The sequence below is a fragment of the Corylus avellana genome, chromosome ca6 (assembly GCF_901000735.1).
Source record: "Corylus avellana chromosome ca6, CavTom2PMs-1.0".
NCBI lineage: Eukaryota > Viridiplantae > Streptophyta > Magnoliopsida > Fagales > Betulaceae > Corylus > Corylus avellana.
In genome coordinates, this window is record NC_081546.1 from 10,127,307 (window position 1) to 10,149,581 (window position 22,275).

At 36.8% G+C, this 22,275-nt stretch overlaps 1 protein-coding gene and 1 pseudogene across 1 annotated transcript; one reads left to right on the forward strand and one right to left on the reverse strand.

The window, feature by feature from the left end:
* The first annotated feature begins 9,129 nt into the window (after positions 1 to 9,129).
* LOC132184873 (G-protein coupled receptor 1) lies at positions 9,130 to 16,426 on the forward strand. The gene is made up of 9 exons (XM_059598656.1): positions 9,130 to 9,472; positions 10,206 to 10,237; positions 10,332 to 10,501; positions 10,735 to 10,833; positions 11,489 to 11,586; positions 11,674 to 11,730; positions 14,661 to 14,804; positions 15,353 to 15,423; positions 15,942 to 16,426. Exons 1-9 carry the CDS (start codon positions 9,308 to 9,310, stop codon positions 16,045 to 16,047), a joined length of 942 nt encoding a protein of 313 aa, XP_059454639.1. The 5' UTR covers positions 9,130 to 9,307; the 3' UTR covers positions 16,048 to 16,426.
* A 71-nt stretch (positions 16,427 to 16,497) lies between these two features.
* LOC132184871 (copper transporter 5.1-like) lies at positions 16,498 to 17,682 on the reverse strand (annotated as a pseudogene).
* Between the last annotated feature and the right edge of the window lie 4,593 nt (positions 17,683 to 22,275).

Consider the following 22,275-nt stretch of genomic DNA (forward strand, 5'->3'; position numbering starts at 1 on the left):
TGTATACTCAATTATATAGAGCGGATGCATAGTGTTATTTGTGGTATGAGCCCTACACCTTACATAATTTATATATTGCACATATGTTTAAATGTTGTTTACAAGTCGTTGAGAATAGGAATTTAAAGAAAATAAATTTCAAAGAATGGTTTTAAAAAAAAAAGAAAGTATAAGAAAATAAGATCAGTTTTAAAATGAAAAGTTTAAGTTGGGTTCAAAATAAAGAACTTAAGTTGTATAAGAGAAAAGAGCCAAAGAAAGAGTTAAGGGAAAATAAAGTCATGAGTTAGTAGAGAACCAACACGTAATATTCACGTCCCATATTGAGAAGGTGTGTAGTAGCCTAGATAGATATAAGAAATGTCCATATTTACTGATGTAGACCAAAAAGTTAGGGATTTCATAAAGAGGGATGGGACACTCCTAGGAAGTCACCATAGTAATTCCTGAGACATGAAGCTGAATTCCATAAAGCTTCATCTGCAGCCGTCTGGATGAGATGACTGAAGTGACTTCCCGAGAGCCTCGTCTGCAACCTCGTCTGCAACCTCGTCTGCAACCGACTACAATCTCGTTTGCAGTCGTCCGGACAAGATTAGTCATAGAAGCCTAAACCGACTTATTTTCTATTTACTACTAGGGTTACGAGTTTAGGGGCTATAAATACATGCTTATAACCCCAAGAACGTAGCTTTCGATTATATTTGAGTTTTTATCAATAAGAAGCCTCAGAGTTGAGTTTCTTCATTATTTTCCTTCAAACCCTAGATAGATTTTAGCGTTTTGAGAAGTTTCTTAGATCTTTGTGTGTGTGTGTATATATATATATCCATTCTTCTTGCTATTATTCTTCGCATCCCACGACGTCACGCTGCGTCAGTTGGTATCAGAGCCCAAGTTGCTTTCCAATTACATGAATGAGGAGGGGTAACCGTTTTGCAGACATGAACAAAATGTACTTGCGCATAGAGACAACACGTAAGGATCAATTGGCGATTCGTTGGCAATGCATGGATGAGCTGTTGGAGGTTATAAGTGGACAGATGGAGGCCCTCATTAACCAATTGGCCAACATGGGTGGTCCTAACGGTCGTCGCCGTCAACCAACCCCACATTTTGTGGATGAGGATGACGTGGTTACCTTTAGTGTGGCGCGATCTCAACGGAGGAAGGCATGGTTTGACGCGAGGAGTGTGCGACAGGCCAACTTGATCGTTATTCGCGATCCTCAAATCCATCTACCAAATTCATCTTATGTGGAGGAGGAAGGTGAATTCGTTGATGAAGAGTTCCAAGAATTCATATGAAGATGTTGAAAATCGTTCACAAGGATTCGTGAATTGGAATTTTCCACCAGCCTATAATAGTGATATCAACGACGAATATCTAATGAGAGGTTCTTTGTCCTATGACTATGAAGAGGACTCTGTCGTCGATTGGGACACCTATCTTGACGAAAATGAGTCATTCGAAAAGGTAAGTCTCTTGGATAATATTGAAAATTTTGGTAATGAGAGTTTTACACACCATGTATGCTTGATAAGAGCCTCGAGAATAAAGTCTTTGATTTGAGTGTTGCGCCAATTAACCATGTTGATTTCAAAGGGGTAGATACTATTTTGTCAAATTCTTCTAACCAAATTTGTGGAGGAGAATGTTCTATCAAAAAGTGACAGAGTCCTTGCTAGTTCTTTGAAGACTTTCATGGCATATGGGAAAGACAAGGTATGAGAAAAGCATGACAAGCATGACGTTTGGCAAGATGATGTGCGGGGCATTCAAGATAATCATCACAGTCTCCCAATGATTAGGGCCATCACGTGTATTATGGGATGTTGCCTTGTTATGGTTTTGAGGAAAGGGAATGGAACGAGTTGACAAGGCACTTGAAAGATCGTGGAAAGACCCATCTGAATTCGATGACGAATTCTCTCCAACAAGGGGAGAATGATGTAAGGTGGGAATTACCCTCTACAAACAATGATGTAGGGTGGAAATTTCCCCCTACGGACGATGATGATGAGGGTGTGAATTCGAGTACGAATTCTCTCCAACCTGACGAGGATGATGTAGACCAGAAAGCTAGGAATTTCATAAAGAAGGATAGGACACTCCCAGGAAGTCACCATAATAATTCCCGAGACATGAAGCTGAATTCCAGAGAGCTTCGTCTGTAGCTGTCTGCAACCTCGTCTACATGTCATCCGGATGAGATTAGTCATAGAAATCTAAAAAGACTTATTTTTATTTTCTACTAGGGTTAGGAGTTTGGGGGCTATAAATACATGCTTATAACCCTAAGATCGTAGCTTTCGGTTATATTTGAGTTTTTATCAATAAAAAGCTTCATAGTTGAGTTTCTTCATTAATTTCTTTTAAATCCTAGATAGACTCTAGCGTTTTGAGAAGATTTCTTAGATCTTTGATAGACTGGAAGTCTAAGTTATATATATTATATATTATTGCTATTATTCTTTGCATCCCCCACGATGTCACGTTGCATTATTTATTAGTATTTTTAGGGTGATAATGTGCTTTTCGCTGAGTCGCTACCAACGATACCCTATAATAACGGATCAGGATCCCCAGCAATGGGAGAAAAATTACCCATCAGTTTTTTTTTTTTTTAAATCATGGCCCTTTAATGTCATCCAAAGGTCTACAAGTCGCCACATGTCCTACTAATTATAAAATAATAAAATATTATTTAAATTTTAAAAAGTAAATATAAAATAAAATAATAAAATAAAATTATAAAAACATATGGGGTGGCCAGCAAGCCCAGCTAAGTCATGGGGGCCACCCCCAATGGCCCCAGGGGGTGGTTCGGCCACCCCCAAGGCTCTTGCTTTTTACACTCTCCCATCTGCCAATCATGCTTTCCTTCTTCTTCCCAATCCATTTTCTTCTATACCTGCACAAGAAATGCAGAGACCAAGAGGAAGAGCATTGGTCCAAGGGCTCTTGCCATTCTGTTTGTGGGTATTTCAGTTATTCCATTATTGCAACTCAGGGCCGGAGCTCTTGATGGCACCTGAACTCCTAACCAGAAAAACCATCAAACCAAACTATAGTTTGCTTGAAAAATCCTTTGATCTAAAGAAAACCCAAGAAACCCAGCCAAAAACCCCCTATTCAAGATCATTCACTATAGTCAATACCAAAAACTTCACCAAATTTCATAAACTCACCCAATACTATCTCAATAGCGCCTCCGCCGTGACCTTGTCCTTATCCCTCTTCGAATCGATCCGATGACCGCCCAAGCTCAGCAACGCAGATCTGATCCTTCTCCTAGATCGTCTTGGAACTCTGATTTCGACGGGCTGATCGTCATGGCCACCCGTGCCGTTGCTAGCTGGAGAAAGTAAATAATATCTTAATATTTTGTTTTACATTTTCTTTTTAAAAGATAAATAATAGTTTATTATTTTATAATTAGTGAGACACATGGCAACTCTAAGTGAAAACAACATGTGACCAACTTCTTATTAGAATGACTTGATAGGAATGGCATATATAGATATCCATGGATCCTGAATCTTAGCTCCCCCACTATCCTAACTTGATTGTTATGCTTTAACGTTCTTTTATTTTTTGATGAGAAAGTCTAGAGAAAATCAAAAAATGCATAAATAGACGTATCAAACATTTTCCTTTGTGCTGTCACATGCATCCTATACAATAAAATAAATAAATTAGGTTCTCCATAATAATTAAATAAAATCTCACAAACTGGAGGTTCATTGTTTTTTTGTTTTTCTAATTATAAGCGATTCTTATTTTGCACAATGATTGATGCAACAGAAATGCACTCGTGATAGTGTATTTGTAGAGTTAAGGTTCTTGAAATGGGATTGACAGATCTCTCATGAGTAATGCTACAAGTTTCTCTTGTGTCCTTCTTGAATCATTTCAAGAATGATGTGACTATTAAAATTACCATTGGGCATGTAATTGATCATTATTGGATTTTGATCAAATTGTGATGTTAATAGCCACATCATTTTTTGAGAGACTCCAGAATGACACAAGAGAAACTTTTAGAATAACTCAATCTTTCACGACTCGTTATCAGCAGGCAATAGGAGGTTATGGGAAGATTCGTGGAGGCCACTGAATTTCATGGCATGGTCCCAACTCACATGGAGACTCAATATTATGACACAATGCCCAACCCCAACCCACCCCACCCACTGTCCAAGATAGCTAGACCAGCATGAACCCCATCGCAGCCTGGCCACACACCATATGTACACATACAAAAACCTTTTATGTCTATGCAGATTTTTGGACGACCAAACAGAGTTCATACAAAACAATGAAACTAGTATTGAACCTACATGTGATCAGCACAAAACCACTCTCTCTAAGGAAACAAAAGCAACGGCTAAAACCCAAATCAAGGCACCCACAAATCAAGCAACGGCTACCATCAACAAGGAAACTCAAACCAATCAAGAATAAATGCAACAACGGCTACTTCTAGAATGGAAATCATTTATTTGATTTATATTTGATTCCTATTATGTAAATGCAATCTCATGTATATAAACCCATCGTATCAATGAAAATAAGGAAGGCAAAATTATTTCAATCTCTTCTCTTATATGGTATTAGAGCTCTAACAAGCAACCCACGTTGCCTTCCTCTTCTTTTTTTTTTTCCCTTCCTCTCTTTGAAGTGTTTCATCAAACACTCAAGCTGCATACCAAATGGCCTCATCCACCTCCACTGAAACCAACTCAAACCCCTTTACCCAGAATGTCACCAATCCCATTCCACCTACCCACAATGAAAACAACCCAAACCCCTCTACCCAGGACGTCACCAATCCTACTCCACCTACCCAAAATGAAAACAACCCAAACCCATCACCCGCATCTCTCTCAAATTTTGCCCAATCTATTTCTAAACTCACCCAAAACAATTACCTGGTCTAGCACCATCAACTTCAAACTTTTCTTCAAGGTCACGATCTCTATGGTTTTGTGGATGGAACCAACAAGCCTCCCCATCCTCACACCTCCATCGCCATTGATGGCTCTCTCCGCATCTCCAACGATCCAGAGACACTTCGATGGTTCCGCCAAAACCAGCTTATTCTGAGCATGCTTATGTCCACCATCTTTGAAGAATTGCTGCCTCAAGTCCTTGGATGCCGAATTGCCCGAGAACTCTGGACTGCTCTTGCACGCACCTTCTCTTTAGCCTCCCGAGCCCGTACCATGACCCTTCACGACGAAATTGCTACTGCAAAGAAGGACAATTCCTCCATCACAGCATATTTCCAGCGGCTCAAGCAAACCGCAGCCACCCTTGCTGCCGCAGGTCACCCGCTTAGCGACTACGAATTCACCACATCTCTCCTTGCCAAACTGGGGGTGGTCCCCCATACGTACGTCCATGTACTATTTGCAAGCGTACGTCCGTGTGGTCCCCCATGTGTGTGTTCGGTTAGAAAGTCTGAAATTCTCAAAATGCTCTCATAGCTATTCCTAGGACCCAAAGCCTAAATTAACCTTCTAACTAAACTACTTAAGCTTAGTTAATTATTTGAGTCACCACATCAGCCGTTAGCCCTAAGCAAATGGGGCTAAGCTAATAAGGATCCACATAGAGGGGTTGAACGAATAAATCGTTGCTAAAAGGTGGTGTTAAGGACAAGCATAACCTTGCTCTGGGGTGATGCAAAGCTAGTGATGTTTGTATGGATACTATATATATGAAATGTTGATACTTACAAATGAAATGTCTTCAAAGCTAGTAATGTTTGTATGGATACTATATATACGAAATGTTGATACTTACAAATGAAATGTCTTCAGCAAAATGTTTTAAAAGAAATATATCTAAAAATTAATTTTAGAAATAACGTTGCGTTAATAATATTTTATCAGCATAATGAAATGTTCACAGTCACACACTAGTACCAATTTACTCGTTTACTAAGTTATGGACTTATGCTTTAACTTCTCTACCTCTAATATGTTTTACAAAGGAGCTAGCTAGGTTTTGGGTAAGAAGAACAGAGAGAGAGGGAGAGAGAGAGGGAGAGAGAGAGAGAGAGATGCAACTGTTTTGGCATAATGATATTGATTTGTCTATCACTTGATGACTCATTGCAAGATTTCGTAGGCTACTCATGGTAATTAATACTTTTGGGTTAACATTGCAGACTTAGTGTTTTGAGATGTATATGTGTATTAAAGGTTAAATATGAATATTGTTTATAGTGATGATGTGTTTAATGTAATGATTAAAATTAATGTGATAATTTATAGCAAGTACTTTGGCTTTAATGATTAATGTTAATAAGATTTAAAAAAAAAAATCATATGTTTTTTTATGCTTCGTATTATTTTTTTGAGGTGTAGAGGCATCACTTTGTACTTATTTACTTGATAAATAGGTTTGGGGAGTGCACAAAGTTAATTACTATTTAATTAATTTCGAGAGTGTTATAAAATCGGTTACCCTCAAATGGGCAAAATGGTGACTAGACCACCCTGTCTCTATATATTATACCATCAAACTCAATTATCCTTTCAAATATTTTTTTGGAATTAATAATAGGTGGGATGCAATTGACATATTATTCAAAATGCAAATCGAGTTTTAAGTTTGTAAAGTTCTTTTTTTGGAACTTGAACTTAAAAAACCATTGATTTTCTTTTTACTGATCCATAAAACCATTGGTTTTCTATTTGGCTAGGAAACATATAAGATATATTGGTGTCATCTCTTATATCCCACAACTTGCTACACTAGGTAAAACTATGAAGCTAGATTTGAACCGACTCTAGAACGATAAATCACTAATTATTCTAGAAAAAAATGTAAAATCAGTCCTTATAGTTTACCTGATTTGTAATTAATTATATGTGGTATCAAAATAAACATATAAGTCTCTAGGGTATGCCAAAAAAAAAAACTTAGCCCTTACAGTCAAATTACGTTCATTAACTTAACAGATTCGGTAGCGCTCCAGAATTTTCAAAGCTATTTAAATAGATAATTTCGATAATGATGTTATTTTAATATCCATTGTAGCTAAGGTTTTTAATTCTTGGGAAATTTATGGTGTTACAGAGAGTGGTAATTAAAGAATGGTAATTGGTGAAATAATAGGATAGTAAATGGTAGGTATAAGGATGGTAGAATTTTGAATAAGAAGGTAGAATAGTCAATGGTAGGTATAAGGAAGGTGGACTTTTAAATAAGCATGTAGAATAGTCAATTGTAGGTATACTAAGTGGGTAGGTGAAATAGTAAAATGAGGGTGTAATTGTAAATTGAAGGTAGAATAGTATTTGATTTTCTCCTATAAATAGAGCTCTTCTCCTTCACAATTTTACTACTCATATCCCATCTCTTGCACATATTCTTCCTTCTTCTGCTTTTTACTCGGTCTTTCTTCTTTCTAAGAGTGTTTACTCAGAATAGAGAGAGAAAGGGCGAGACAAAGCGCTACAAGAAAGAAAGAACACAAGAGATAGCGGACTTTAGAAATTAGTTTTAAAAGATATACTAGTGGTGTTAGTCAGATTGGAGCAAACTAGATTCCTTCAGACCGCTTTTAGCTTCAGTCTAGAGGTAAGTAAATTCGCTACCCCTTCTAAAATTACTTCATGTCATGCTATTTATTTATTCTTGTATCAAACTGTAAATAATTATTTTATTCACGTATTATGAAGTTATGTTGCATGCATGAAGGATTTCTAAATGAATTATGTAGAAAGTTTCTATTTCTTTAAACGCTTTCTCAGTACAACAAGTTTATATTTGAAAAGGTTTCCATTTTGAGAAAAGAAAGTTGATAAATGATGATGATTATAAGAAAGAAAAATGATGATAAACCCTCCTACATGTTGCCCTAAGATGCATCAAAAGAAGTACAAAGCAAAGTACAAGAGATGAGATAAATGTTTATGAAATGAGGGCACATGCATGGAGGAGAGTATTTTTGGCCCCAAGATAAGTAAGAAAGAGAAGAGTTCGGTACCGATACTCGGATGGAGGCGAAACCACTGAAGGAGGCTATGCCAGAAGGTGGTATTCCATCAACTAGACCGTTGAGTGCACCAAGAAAGAGTTAATTGACGGTCGGGCATGGCTGTGGCCACAGTTCAGTGCCATGGTCACAGGACCCGCAACCCTCGTGCACAGGGGTAATAGTGTACATGGGCCTTATTATGAGAAAATGATACTATATTTTCAACGATGATATGCTAAGATGATTTACAATGATGATTTATAATGATGCATTATGATGATGATTTATAAAGATGATTTACAACGATGATCTATTACTAGATGTAATAGTATGTATATGTTACGGGAGATGCAACCGTACATACATATATTATTATGACTAGAAGTATATTTATTTGCGAAAATGATTTTCAAAACTGAGAATAAGGAGTAAAACTATTTATGGTCGTGGATGTTACTTGCTGGCCCCATTTGGGCTCATTCAGTTTTATTTCTTATTTTCAGGTAGAAAAGACGCTGGAATAGGAGGCCGGAATGGGGACGGGAATAATTATTAATTTTCAAAGTCTTTTCATATCAGTTATTGTAATAATATGATATTCCGCAACTGAAGTTTAATGTTTTCTAATTTTGCTTGTAATAAAATCTTTTGAAGAATGTTTTATACATTTATCGTACCTTTTAAAATCAAGTACTTTGATAGACCTTATACATCTTTGGAAAAAAAAAAAATGTTTATTGAGTAAGAAGAGAAGTGGCAAACTCAGTCTTAACGGGCTGGGGATGTTACAGATTCTATTATTTTAACAACATGAAACGTTAGAACTAATAAAATTGTGATACTTGTCATATTTAAATTAGTGTTACATTAACGGAATTTGTTAATTTGACTGTAGGAACTAAATTGTTTTTTTTTTGCATACATCATGGTACTTTTAAGTTTATTTTGATACCACATGTAGTTAATTGTAAATCAAGTAAACAACTAAGACTAATTTTGTATTTTTTTTTCCATTATTCTAACATCTTAATTGATAAAATAAAATATAAAAAAAATTTAAATTAATTCATTGATATTCTATCATAAATAAACTAGTTTGCATTTAAATTTCACATCCCGTCTTTTTCTTTTATTTTCTCACCTTTGGCATGAATTCGGTCCCGACCATTGTCTTTGTCGCCAAGTTCCAACAAACACACACAGCATCACAATTTCTGTTTTGTATACTCTCCGCGGGATTTAAAGGAACGGTTACGAGCAATAAGAATCAGTTTTCCGGTTCACCTGAAGAGTTGCAGTGACAGAAGAGAAATGGGCGGGACTCTGACGGCGCACGATCGCCGCGTTCTAATGGCGGTGAATGCCGGAGCATCGAGCCTCTCGTTCGTGGGGTCGGGTTTCATAGTGCTCTGCTACGTCCTCTTCAAGGAGCTCCGCAAGTTCTCCTTCAAGCTCGTTTTCTATCTCGCCCTCTCCGTACGCTTTCTAAACTCAACTCTGTCGTCCCTTTTAGATCTCGCTGCTGCCTTCTTCTGTTTACTTCTCACTATAATCACCTCTATTTTGCTTATTATCTAAACTGTTGGGATTATTGATCTTCAAAGATTAAAACAGTGGAGCTTCGCTAGCGATTTTGAGTTTGGTGATGACACACTGAGTACTTGTTTGATTATGAAAACTGGTTTAAATTGGGATCTTGTAGATTTGGATCGAACTGTTCATGCTTCCTGCTTGATTTCTTAAAGGATTGGCAGTCAACGATATTACTAGGGCACAGCATTGTTTGGTGTTCTTCATGGTGAAGTTAGGTCTTTGGCGATTAAAATAAGATTGGGTGTCGACATAATCTAATTGGAAGCAGGATTAATAATTATCAAGTTCGATTTGAAATTTACTACTATGTAGATTTGGTAAAATCATGCCTTTAATCTTAAAAATGAATTTTAGTGTACTGGTTCCACTGAATCAATGGCAATGAATGAAATGGACAACCAAATTATAGTTTTGGATTGTTTCAGAGAACTGCTTGTGTGGCTGATGTTGTTGCCTGATACACAAGGATTTCCTTTAACAAGTTAAGGAAACCAGATATGTCTGTTTCTCTGTTTCGTATATAATCCATCTCATTTCTCTTCCTCCGAGTCCCCCGGTTGAATTCTTTGAGTAATTATGGCGTGTGCTGACATACTGCATTTTCTTTTGAGTGCAGGACATGCTTTGCAGTTTTTCCAGCATGGTTGGGTAGGCTTTCTGGAGTCTAGAGCTGACAGCTTTTTGGATGTAGTTCGTTTGATATTTTTGTATGTGACTCAGAGAAAGTTTTGTGTTGATGCAGAGATCCATCCAAAGGATTTTTTTGTTATGCTCAGGGCTATAGCACACATTTCTTCTGTGTGGCTTCTTTCCTATGGACTACAACAATAGCTTTTACTCTTCACCGTACTGTTGTTAGACACAAAACAGATGTTGAAGATTTGGAGGCCATGTTTCACTTGTATGTTTGGGGTATGGACAATTTCTGACAAAAATAATTCATAATAATATCTGTAATAGAAAGTAAGCTTTGTCCAATGTTCCTGCTCTAAAAGATTGGTTATATTTAGAGTTTTTTATTTTTGAAAAAAGTTATATTTAGAGTTTATTGCACACATTGGCTTCTTCACTCTTATGTTTTTTTAGCTGGCTAGTAGATATCTTTATTCCATTTGCTGGTTTTAATGTTTCATTACTTTCTACAGGAACTTCACTAGTTATGACTGTCATACGCTCTTTTGGTAATAACCATGGACACTTAGGCGCATGGTGTTGGACACAAACAGGGCGCACAGGAAAGGCTAGTATAAGTAGCTTTTGGCTGTAGGAATAATGGCTCGTGTTTTTACAAGTTTATTAAATTTTTCTAGACTGCTAGGGAACTGCTCAGAATTCCTGTGCAATTAGTTATTTTTCATGATATCCAGTGCTAGTTGCCTATTGTATTGTCACACTTCTCCATGCTTATATATCTTGCATTATATATGAAGTAAGAGTGGAAGTGAGGAGTCCTCTCTGGGGTTACCAAAACCATATATATATTTAAAGCATGATGTGGCCAGCAGATAATAAAGAAATAGTTAATATATTCAAGATAGTTGCTTATTTACAAAATGAACTTGAGTGACAATGGAGTGAGTCTATTCAAGACGTTTACTGGGACCAAGTTAGTTTCAGAGTTCAAAATATTCTTAGATTTGTCAGAATTTTAGCAATCTATCGATGCATAGCTGAAATTCATTTTTTGAGTAAAAAAACCACTTCAGAAATAGATGTTGGGTTTCAAATTGATAAAGACACTAGACTGTGAATGAATGTGGATGACAGAGTTGGCTTTGATTTGATAAAAAAGCAGTAACATGAAATAAAGATCTTTCGAATTTTAACATCTTTTGTATTTAATTTCTGATGTTTTTTCTTCACTGTATTCTGAACATTTCTATTTATTCCTGCAGGCAGTTCACTTTATAACATTTTATATACCACTCTGGGGTGCAATTCTTTACAATGGTTTTACGTACTTTCAAGTGATACGCATGCTAAACAATGCAACCCGTGTATGTATGCTGGTCATGCCGTTCAGAAAAAAAATTGTGGTCATTTGTACACTTGTTGAGACTATAATTCTACTCTGAAAATTTCAGATGGCGGTAGGCATGTCAGACCGAGCATACCAGTCAGATGCAAGAGCAGACATGAAGGTATGCTGTTCTGTCGACTTATTTCCTACATGGATTTGAATAGGGGCCATATATAGAGATTCTAATCATGTTTAGAGGATATAGAATATACTGAAATGAATATCTATCGCTGGTTCCATTGCTTCATTTATTAAAATATCCCACCATTCATGTCATTCATACCTCTTCAATAACTTCCAATGATACATTTGTCCCTGAATTTGGCTTCTTTCCCCTTGATCATACATGCATTCACATGCACAAACATGCGTGTGCAAGTGCACAGTCACACACTTTTAAAATGTTTTTTTTTTTTTGGGAGATAAGGTAAGTATTTTTACTATGCACAAATAAAGTGAAAGAGGATATACAACAATGTTCAAACATGCAGTAGGATGAAAAGTCCTAATGCACTCAGCAGCCTATTTCCTCAAAGGGAAGAAACTAAAAGGCAAGAATCAAAATGGTCACAGTCCGAGAGAATAGGATTATACTCTCAGGATAGTTTTTGCCCTAGCTATCTTCATATCATGAACTTTCACCCTTAATAGATTCTGATTCTCCTCTCTTGCCCCACATGCTGTTGCTATGGGGTTAGTAGATGGACTTGCATCATCTTCTTCTTTCTCCCCCCATCACTACACAAATTCTCTCCATGGCAGAACCTTAACGCTTCAAATTTGTTTGTTGTGTTAAGCTGCAACATTTTCTTTGTTTTCTCTTTGCTTTCCTGATCTTTACAAGGGAGGAGGTGACTTCCTACGACCTTGTTCTCCTTTGCTTAACCAGTGTTGCTCATCTCTTTACCAGGAGATGTCCCGGTTTCCTTTGTTCCACTTCTGGTTTTCGCATTATGAAGATGCTCCATATGTTTTTCACCAGCCAGTTGTTTCCTCTCATCTTTCAACCACCATTGCTGCTTCCATTTCTTCACATTCTCATCCAATTGTCAGCATTTTGCCAAGGTATGACCATACATCTTGCACCTAGTTTATCAGGGTGGTTTCCATGGGAGTTCCACTTCTACCTTTGCTGGTTCCTTCCCTCCAATATCTAGGAGCATTGACTTTGATATTTCCTTATTTACTTTTGAATACATATTCTAGTAAATTTAGAAATCCTCATTGAACCGATGGTACAATCCAAGAAGAGAGGATTCCCAATTATGCTACTTAAGTATTCCATTCTTTCTGGTATCTACAAAACCATTGGTACATTATAAAACTTAACCTGTATTGGAATACTTGCAAAGTTGTTTTCGGAGAATTGTACTCCCGGTTGCTACTTTTTGAGAATAAACAACTTTCCATCTATGTGAAGAGGTCCACCGTTTAGGGTGGCTTTGCATTTTTTTCCCCCATTTATTAACTTAAAAAAAATATAGAAGCTATCATCAAGGAGGTCTTGCTCCGAACTCTTAACCACCCAACCCTTTACAATATGAAAGGGAAGTACTCGGTCCAGTCACATTCTTTCATTTCTTGTAAACTATTTTTGTAATTATTTTGGGTGTGCTATATATTCCTTCTTGCATAGGTTCCTCATTTTGTTTTGTAAGCTTGGTCATGGTGCCCCTACTTGTTTTTTTCCTTGTGAAGAAGACTAGCCCAAGAAGGGGGATTACCTGGTTTTTTTGCTGGTCTTTGGTCAGATTTGCTAACTGGCCTAGCTTACCTGTTGTTCCCATCTGTAGCATTGTCATTCACATGTGAGAGAACCCTTCCTTTTACACCGCCAGTCAACCTGCTTCCTGCATGGACAGTAGCTTCTCCAATAGTGGCAGCATCCTTTTCCTGCATGGCAAGAGCTTTTCCTGAAGGTTCTGCCCTAGTGTCAGTAGCTTTTGAATTTAGGAAATTGGAGGGAAATTTCCCTCCCAAGCTTTCTGCACCTGAAGATTCAACCAAGGGGATAATCTGAGCTTCATTTTTTGGCCAATTACCTCCTACTCATTGTCTCTTCATTTCCTGAGTGATTAATATCTCCATCCTCCTCTTCCTCATTTTCATCACCTCCATCTTCTTCATTATTCTCATCACAAATGGATCAAACATCTTGAATTCCACAAGAACATACTGCAGTGGAGTGCTCTGAATCACTGACTGCAATACCATTGTAGCTTGGGTCTTTTACCTCCTTTGGATGATATACTATTTCCACAGTTAGCTCCAGGGTGTTTTCTCCTTTTACCAGAAGTCAAATCTTCATTTTTATGCTCATGCTCCAGAGCAACTGCTCTAGTACCTTGCCTGTCCGGATACTCCATGATATCTGTTGGATGCTTGACTAGCAACCAGGTTGACCTGATTGCCTAACCAACTTTGGGAAATCTTCATCATAATTCATCATAATACCAGATTTCAGCCTCGGCATCCTTCTTTTTAGTTGACTCATTTTATTGGCAGACGCTCCAAACCAAAACTATTGTCTACCTTTCATAGCAAAAAAATTTTCTTACCCTGGTTTAATCTCAAGACAGATTTCTCGGTGCAAGCTCCTCCTTAGTGATCTGCTCCTCTTTCAGGAACTCAAGAACCTTGGCCTCTAGATCACTCACCTCCTCTCCCCTTTTTTGCTTAGCGCCTTGCTCGGCTTGTAGAAGAGAACTCCTTCGATGACATCTTCAAGGAGCAATGCAAACCAGGAGATTTGCCCATGTTCAGTTCAACAAATACCAAAAGACAGCAGGAACTTGAACATAATGTCACAAAGCCAAAAAATCAGCTAATAATCTTAACAACAATCTCTAGAAATCCCTATGCTAGCAAGTGGTATGAAGAGAAAAGAAAACAACACAAGGAAATCTAGAGAGAAAAGATGGGTTAGAAAAAGAGAAGCTCTCAACTACCCCATAACTATGATTTGGCTTTTCTCAATGTTAAGAACCCTGTAAAATGTAATTCTTCTCAATAATGAAAAATGTTATAATTCCTGTTCCTTTCACACCACAGGCTGTAAACAGGTGGGGATACTATCCACTCATTCTAATAGGAGCATGGGCTTTCGGTACAATCAACCGCATTCATGATTTTATTGAGCCTGGCCATAACATCTTTTGGCTCTCGGTTCTTGATATTGGGACAGCTTCACTTATGGTAATTCCATTGACTATAGACATGTTCTTTTGATTTATTTTCTATAATAAATCAAGCAATTCAACATAATATATATTCTGATTATGTGCGTGTGTTTGGCTTCAGTGTGGTGGGCGTGGGTTTTGCCTAATTTTGAATAAAAAAAATTATGGTTTTTTCTTTTCATTAGAAACTATTTATCAAGATTGAAGGTGGTATTTGGAAATAAACTCATATTTATTTTACTTGTTTGTACCCATTGAGACAGCATAGATGAAATTCCAGAAGCCTATAACTGCATGATTTTTATTTATTTGTTTCTGATTGTGGGCTGTATTAGTTTTACCTTCTAATGCATGATTGTGGAATTTTCAGAACTATGGAAAACTGATCTGAAAAATGTTGAGTTACGTTGAATAATTATCTCTTATTATCAATTAGCATACATGATATGTTCTCCAATCAAAAGAAAAAAAAAAATGCTTTTGTTGATTTTTTTCCTGGGCCAGATGGGAGGATCTTTTGCGTATTTGGGGAATTTATACAAAATTGTTGTCTACGTGTTTCAGGGATTGTTCAACTCAATAGCTTATGGCCTGAACTCCTCAGTGCGACGAGCAATTTATGAGCGCTTGGAACTGTAAGTAATAAATGCTGATATTTTTTTTCTTCTTTTTAGATTGTCTCAAGAAATGTAACTTATCAGCTCCATCCACCGTGAATGTCTTATCTTAATGACCTTCAAGGCCGATCTATTTGTATTAGCCTGACCAAATGGTCCCTTGAACTTTTACTTATGCAACTTCATTAGCGTTTCAAGCAATATCATATTGGTTGATTGAAATCTCTTGTAGTTTGTGATGGCTAAATGTTTTCATATGGAGCCATTCCGCTCTAACCCCTAAAGAAGTAGAGGGTCTATTGGCATTTTTTGGGGTACATAGAGGAGAGGGAAATGATTCCTGCATATTAAACCCAAATGCTATTTGGGGAGGGGTTGGAGAAATTTCCAATTCTTGATGATGCTTATGTTCTTTCCTTATTCATCCAATCCCTGTTTTCATACTAATTAACTTAACTTGATTTTCACTTGGTTGCTTTTGGTTTCCAAATACTTTCATTTTGAGTGAATGGTTGTGTTTGCAATTTTTATACCAGGTTCTGGCCAGAGAAGCTTCAAAGATGGTTCCCCAACAATACAAAGTACAGAAATCTACAGCAAGAGAGTGAGCTAGTCTCATTGAAAATTCAAGATCAGCAATAGCTAATGGTACATTTCCTATACCTTCGTCAGAACGAGCTTCAATTTTTTTCTTTAAATTTGGAAGAGAGAGAGAGAGAGAGAGAGAGAGAGAGGGGTTAAATGAAGAGACAAAAAGGAGCACAGCTCCCAGCATCCATGCCAAGTCTATTGGATCACTTGCAGCAACGCTAATGAGATACATGCCCCTTTGTGGGGATGATTTGAAAAACTTCTGATGGATATTATTGATAGATGAGCCAAGTCAAGTAGAATTTCTAGTAGGAGTTTGTTTGAGTTCTTAGCATGTAGTTGTACTTGTATAATATGGTCACCCCAGTGTTTCACATACTGTTGTTCTCTTTGTTGTAGGAAGTTATATATGTAAATGATTTTTTGTTCACTTTGTACCATTTTATCATGTGTTTTTTATTCCCCCTAAGCAAATAAGGTGAGAGTGGGAAAGTCCAGAGTTGGTAACCTTGTGCAGTAGTTCCTACCAATGTTCTGCTGCAATTTTAGGTTTATATTTCATCCTCCATTTTAAGTTCGTTAGTTGTAGGGAGTACACATGCTACTTCAGAGCATGCAACTGTCCAGAAATTGCACCCTTTACGAATGAGTTCCTTCTCTTTGAGAAAACTCTGATTGCCCCATATAAAACATAATTCCAAATAGCAATTTAGCATATCAATTTTCAAGCTGACGTGATTCTTGTTATTTTGGTAGGTGAAGGTTGTAGCCAACTTGCTTTGTAGACCTCCATTTATGTATTTTAACATTAATTTGAAAAGAAAAAATAAAATAAGACTTGTATCGAAGAGATGATCAAAAAGCCTCATATTCATGGCTCGTGGCAAATAATATACAAAATTGAACACACAACAATCGGGTTTCATAAGCAGAATTACATACACATTATGATGCAGATGGCACTTAAAACCCTCTTCTCACATCATTCATCTGATAATAGTAAAATCAATGGAAGCTTTAGAACAATTAAACCCCCAAATTAAAAAAGAAACCAAAAGCAGAATTATTTGGATTGCTTTTTCCCATTTTGGGGTGAAACCTAAGCACAATCACAAGGATTATCAATGACAAGCGTAGCAATATCCTCATCCCCACTCCTGAAGAGCAAGACAGCCACCCGTTGAAAGACATGATGGTCAAGTTCACCTCAAAGAGCACTGCCCTGCCGATCCTCACCGTGGACTACTTTGCCCCTCCTCCAAGGATCTTCCCCATGCAGCTGAGGCACTTCAATCTGCCCCGGTGGCTTCCCAGCTGAGATGAGCTTCAGGTGCACGCGCCGATCCTCCATGTACCGGTAGAAGGTGAAGGCGAGCAGGGTGAAGGAGTAACTGGTCCACGAGGTGGTGCCCCACGAGTCCACTAGGAGAGCTCCTTGCCCCAGTAGAAGGTCATGTGCATCATCTTCCTTTTCGATTCAGTCTGTTTTTTCTTTTTTGTTTTCTAAGGAGACAGACAAAGAAGGTGAATTTAGGACAAGAAGTTGGTTCAGTGCGGGATAAAGACGGTTATTATGATTAGAGACCCGCTATTTTTTCATCTTTCATTTATTTATTTTTTCAAATCAACCATTAAATCTGTAATATCTACATGACTACAATACATATGCTCATATTTGTTACCTAATGGTCGTATGCTTTTTGTTTTGGGTAGGTTTGTACAACAATGATGTGGATTTCGGAAATGCCTATAGAGAGTTGTTCGTATTTATGCTTCCTTCTTCTTTTTTTGGGTCTATTTGTTTTCAGGAGGATTGGGTTTACGTTTTGTTTGGATTTTGTATGATTTCGTTGCAAGGGTGTATTGCTGGGATGAGTCCATGCAAGTTGGTGCCAAAATCATGGCTGTCGTTGGTACGTCAACCTTGCACCTCAGATTGTAATTGCATTTCGTAAGGGAAACACGCAAAAGCTTGGAGCCTGTTTGGTTACCCGCAAAACACGTTTCTTTTGAAATATTAAACGAATAACCAATTTTTACTGCACAAGTTAGCCAAACGGTTGGGTCAAATTGGAATATGAAATCATGTAATTGGGTTTGCTATTGCTTTCACCACACAATACATCTGCACTGAGTCATTTGGGACCCTTTGATGTTTAAGTTAGTAAAGAATTTGAGAGAATACCTGAATAAAGAGATTTTGGAAGTGAGAGTCACGATACTTTATTTATAGGGATGCCCATATGATGGGAATGACAAGATCAAGAATAATTGAATAGAGAGATTTTGGAAGAGAGAGTCACGATACCTAGTTTTTGGGGATGCTCGGCTCACAAAGTGATACCCATTCCTAATCTTGTCATTCTCATTATTTTAACACAAAATATTTTTCTCTTCTTTATGCCATTCATTGGGGACTTTGTTGACATTTTGTAAAAAATGTAAAAGTACATAGGGAACTTGCATTTTGTAAAGAATAAAATATTTTAATGGTATACAAAAAAATAGAAAGAAAAAAAATACATTTTACCAATAAACTATTCACTCATTTGCACTTTTAATCCCAATGTTTAAAAGTGACACTTTACCCCCCTCCTCCAAAACTTCTAAATTGTTACAATTCGATTATTTTGACTTCTTTTTTTTTTTTTTCCCTCAAAATGCTCACATCCCAAGTTAAAAAAATAAATAAATAAATAAATAATTAAAGGGTGGCCGGCCACCCTAGTTGGGCCTGGGGTTGGCTTCGGCCACCCTAGACCGGCCACCCCTTAATTTTTTTTTTTAACTTGGGATGGAGGCATTTTGTGAAAAAAAAAAAAAAAAAAAAAAAAAAAGGGGGGGGGGGGTGGAAATAAAGTATCTTTAAACATTGGAGTTAAAAGTACAAATGAGTAAATAGTTCAGAGGGCAAAGTGTATTTTCCCAAAAAAATAAAAGAAGATATTGTGAAGTGTATTTGAATATGAAAGCTAAAACTAACTTGGTTCTCTAACTTTATAGAAACTGTTAGGAGTTTAATAATATAGGTATTTTATGATTAAAATACCTTAGGATAATATGTTATCTTTATAGATAACATTAAATTAAAGATTCGCATTTAAATATTATAGATAAGTATTATCATTAGAGTAGTTAGTATAATTTAAATATTAGGGATAAATATTATCAGTAGTTTATTTTAATTAGTCTTTTATTTTACTATGCATTGTAATTGTCTATATAAAGACATCAAGCTCATTAATGAAAGGAGCAGAAAATTAATTCCAAACCTTGAGTTTGAAAAGGGTTTTTTAGGTTTTTTCAAAATCTAAAAAGTCTAGGTTCCCTTTGAATCTAAGGTCTAAGTTCTCTCAGAACCTATAATCTATCCCGTTACGTATTCACGTAACATTTGGTATCAGAGCCGCGATCTTGTTCAATGGCATATTCAATGGCAAATCCAATGCTGGATCGACTTGAGCAGCAACTTGATAACTTGGTAACTATGTGTGAAGGCTGGATGAAGAAGATGGAAGAAAATATTGAGACGATGAAAGCAAATAATGCCAAATTGTATGCATCGACTGCCAAATGCGACAATTGTTCTGCTGATAACAATGATGAGTTCCATTCTTCAAAACAGTCACAAATGGTGCCCGAAGACATCAACAACCTTTTCAATCCGCAAGATCCATTTCAACCCGTTGAAGTCTCTCCACCTTGTGATGTTGTACCTATACAGGCCCAACCAAAAAAAACCATCCACAACACTGCCAAATCGCAAGACCCATCGCAATGTCATTACATTGCACGGTCAATTGTAAAACAGGATGAAGTGAAGGAATGTTCATCATTGAACGTAGCCAAAACAAGGCAACCATGTCCACCCCGTGCTCCATTGCAAGCGCCTCGTCGCCATCCTGTATCATAGAACAACAAGCAATCCAATGTTCATTGGCAGCGGCAAGTGAGTAGGCTTGTGCAGCGGCAAGTGAGTGGGCTTGTGCAAATTTGGACGCTTTATGATAAAGAATTGATCCCACCAATTGAACGGCCACCAAGGGAACGCCTGAAACGAGTAACGAAGGAAGAAAAGAATTTCTAGACCTTGAGGACAAGGTCTCCTTAAGGGGAATGGAATGTTAGGAGTTTAATAATATAGGTATTTTATGATTAAAATACCTTAGGATAATATGTTATCTTTATAGATAACATTATATTAGAGATTCGCATTTAAATATTATAGATAAGTATTATCATTAGAGTAGTTAGTATAATTTAAATATTAGGGATAAATATTATCAGTAGTTTATTTTAATTAGTCTTTTATTTTACTATGCATTGTAATTGTCTATATAAAGACATCAAGCTCATTAATGAAATGAGCAGAAAATTAATTCCAAACCTTGAGTTTGAAAATGGTTTTTTAGGTTTCCTCAAAATCTAAAAGGTCTAGGTTCCCTTTGAATCTAAGGTCTAGGTTCTCTCAGAACCTATAATCTATCCCGTTACGTATTCACGTAACAGAAACTATATGGAAAACTACTAGTAGTGCTTCCTAAATATGAATTGGTTTTTTTGTTTTCTTCCTTGCGAAGAAAAAAACTTTCCTGTTTTATAGGAAGCTTTCCTTTTTTGGAAACACTCCTTTTTAGGAAACTTTTCAAAGTTAGGGTATATGTATGATCCATCCAATGTTGTTCAAGTTAAAGTTAAAGCATTGCTTGGGCCCAATGCTTTGTTATAATGGATCAAATGACCTTCTAACGAAGTGTTACGTGCCTAACCATAACCAAAGTCTAATCAGGCATTAACCAACATAGCAATCCTATACTCCTAAATCTACAAGATAAGATGCAATATAATGAAAGTGAGACTAATGAGTAGCTAAATAGTAGTATAATAAGCTAATGGCAATACCAAAACAAGATTAAGATAAGAGAGGTTATCTCCTCTTGAAATTGAGATATCAAGAAATCTCATCATCTCTCTAAAACTCACCATCTCTCTCACTCTAGGATTTACCGAAACAAATGGGCGTACAAAATGAGGTAAAGGGAGAAAATGGTGAATATATAGGCTCCATGCAAGTATCATATGGCTGAGGTGTCCAAAAAAAAAGATGCTCATAAACTATGTCGAACGTTTTAGCACAAAAATCGATCGTTGAGTACAGTTATGAGTTGAGCGTTCGAAGTTGGATTTCGATTGATCAACAATAGTTGTCATTGATTACGATCGTTTGAAATCTTAAATTTCTCTTTTCTGAACTCATTTTTTTTTTTTTTTGGTTGAACATATTTTTGAACACAATTTTGGAGTATAAATATTTCAAGTTTTTGTTGGAAATTCTTTACATGTAAATAATATTTAAAGGCCTTAGGTTTTGTAAATTATTATTATTATTTTAAAAAATAAATGCCACGCATCTAGGAGGGTTGTTACAATCACAATGATGACGGTGATTTGCCTAATTGCCCTATAGAATATGATTTAGGGTACATGATTGTGTTTTGGCCAATTGCACGGTCGTGCTTGTTTGGCCTTCAGGGGTGGTGTCCTGTTGAACAATGGTTTCCCCCTCCCCCCTCTTCTGTAGTGGCATAATTGTTGTCGCAGACCCTCAACATCGACATTTCGGATGAGCCTCGTGTCTCTATCACATGTTCATGCAAAAGTATTATAAGAGGTAGAGAAAAATGTGATCGAAAAGTACAAGAGAGAGATGGATTTGAAGATATGGTTTCTTTTGCTTTAGTAGCTGGTATTGGAGATCCATCGTATATTCATAATAGTATGCCGAAAGAAGTAGAGTAACTGTAGAAAGGTAAAACTTGAGAGTCGATAGAATTGTCAAGGAAAAGAAGACTACTTGGTGCAAATGGGTTTACAAGAAGAAAAAGCTAGTTGAAAAAGTTTTGCGGCCAATGAGACTGAAAGAGAAATGTGGTGTTATGTCTAAACCAAATTCAAGCCATGCTTGAACTTGAATGGTACTTGTGGATCGTGATCCACCGCCAATTTTATGACGAAAGTAAAATGGTAGCACAACGTGGGTTCATATCGTTCAATGACCATTCACTAATATTGGAGAGTCACACCTTTGTTATTTTAAAACTTACATAAAACCCCAAACACACATACTTAATTTAATCCTTTAGAGTTAGATAAAAAGATTATTCTGAACCGTTAAACTGCACGTAAGCCTTAGCTTAAGGTAATTTAGAACCCCATAACAAATTCATTTGGGTACTTGCTCATCAAACCTATAAGGTGAATGTTTTGGAATTGGAGAAG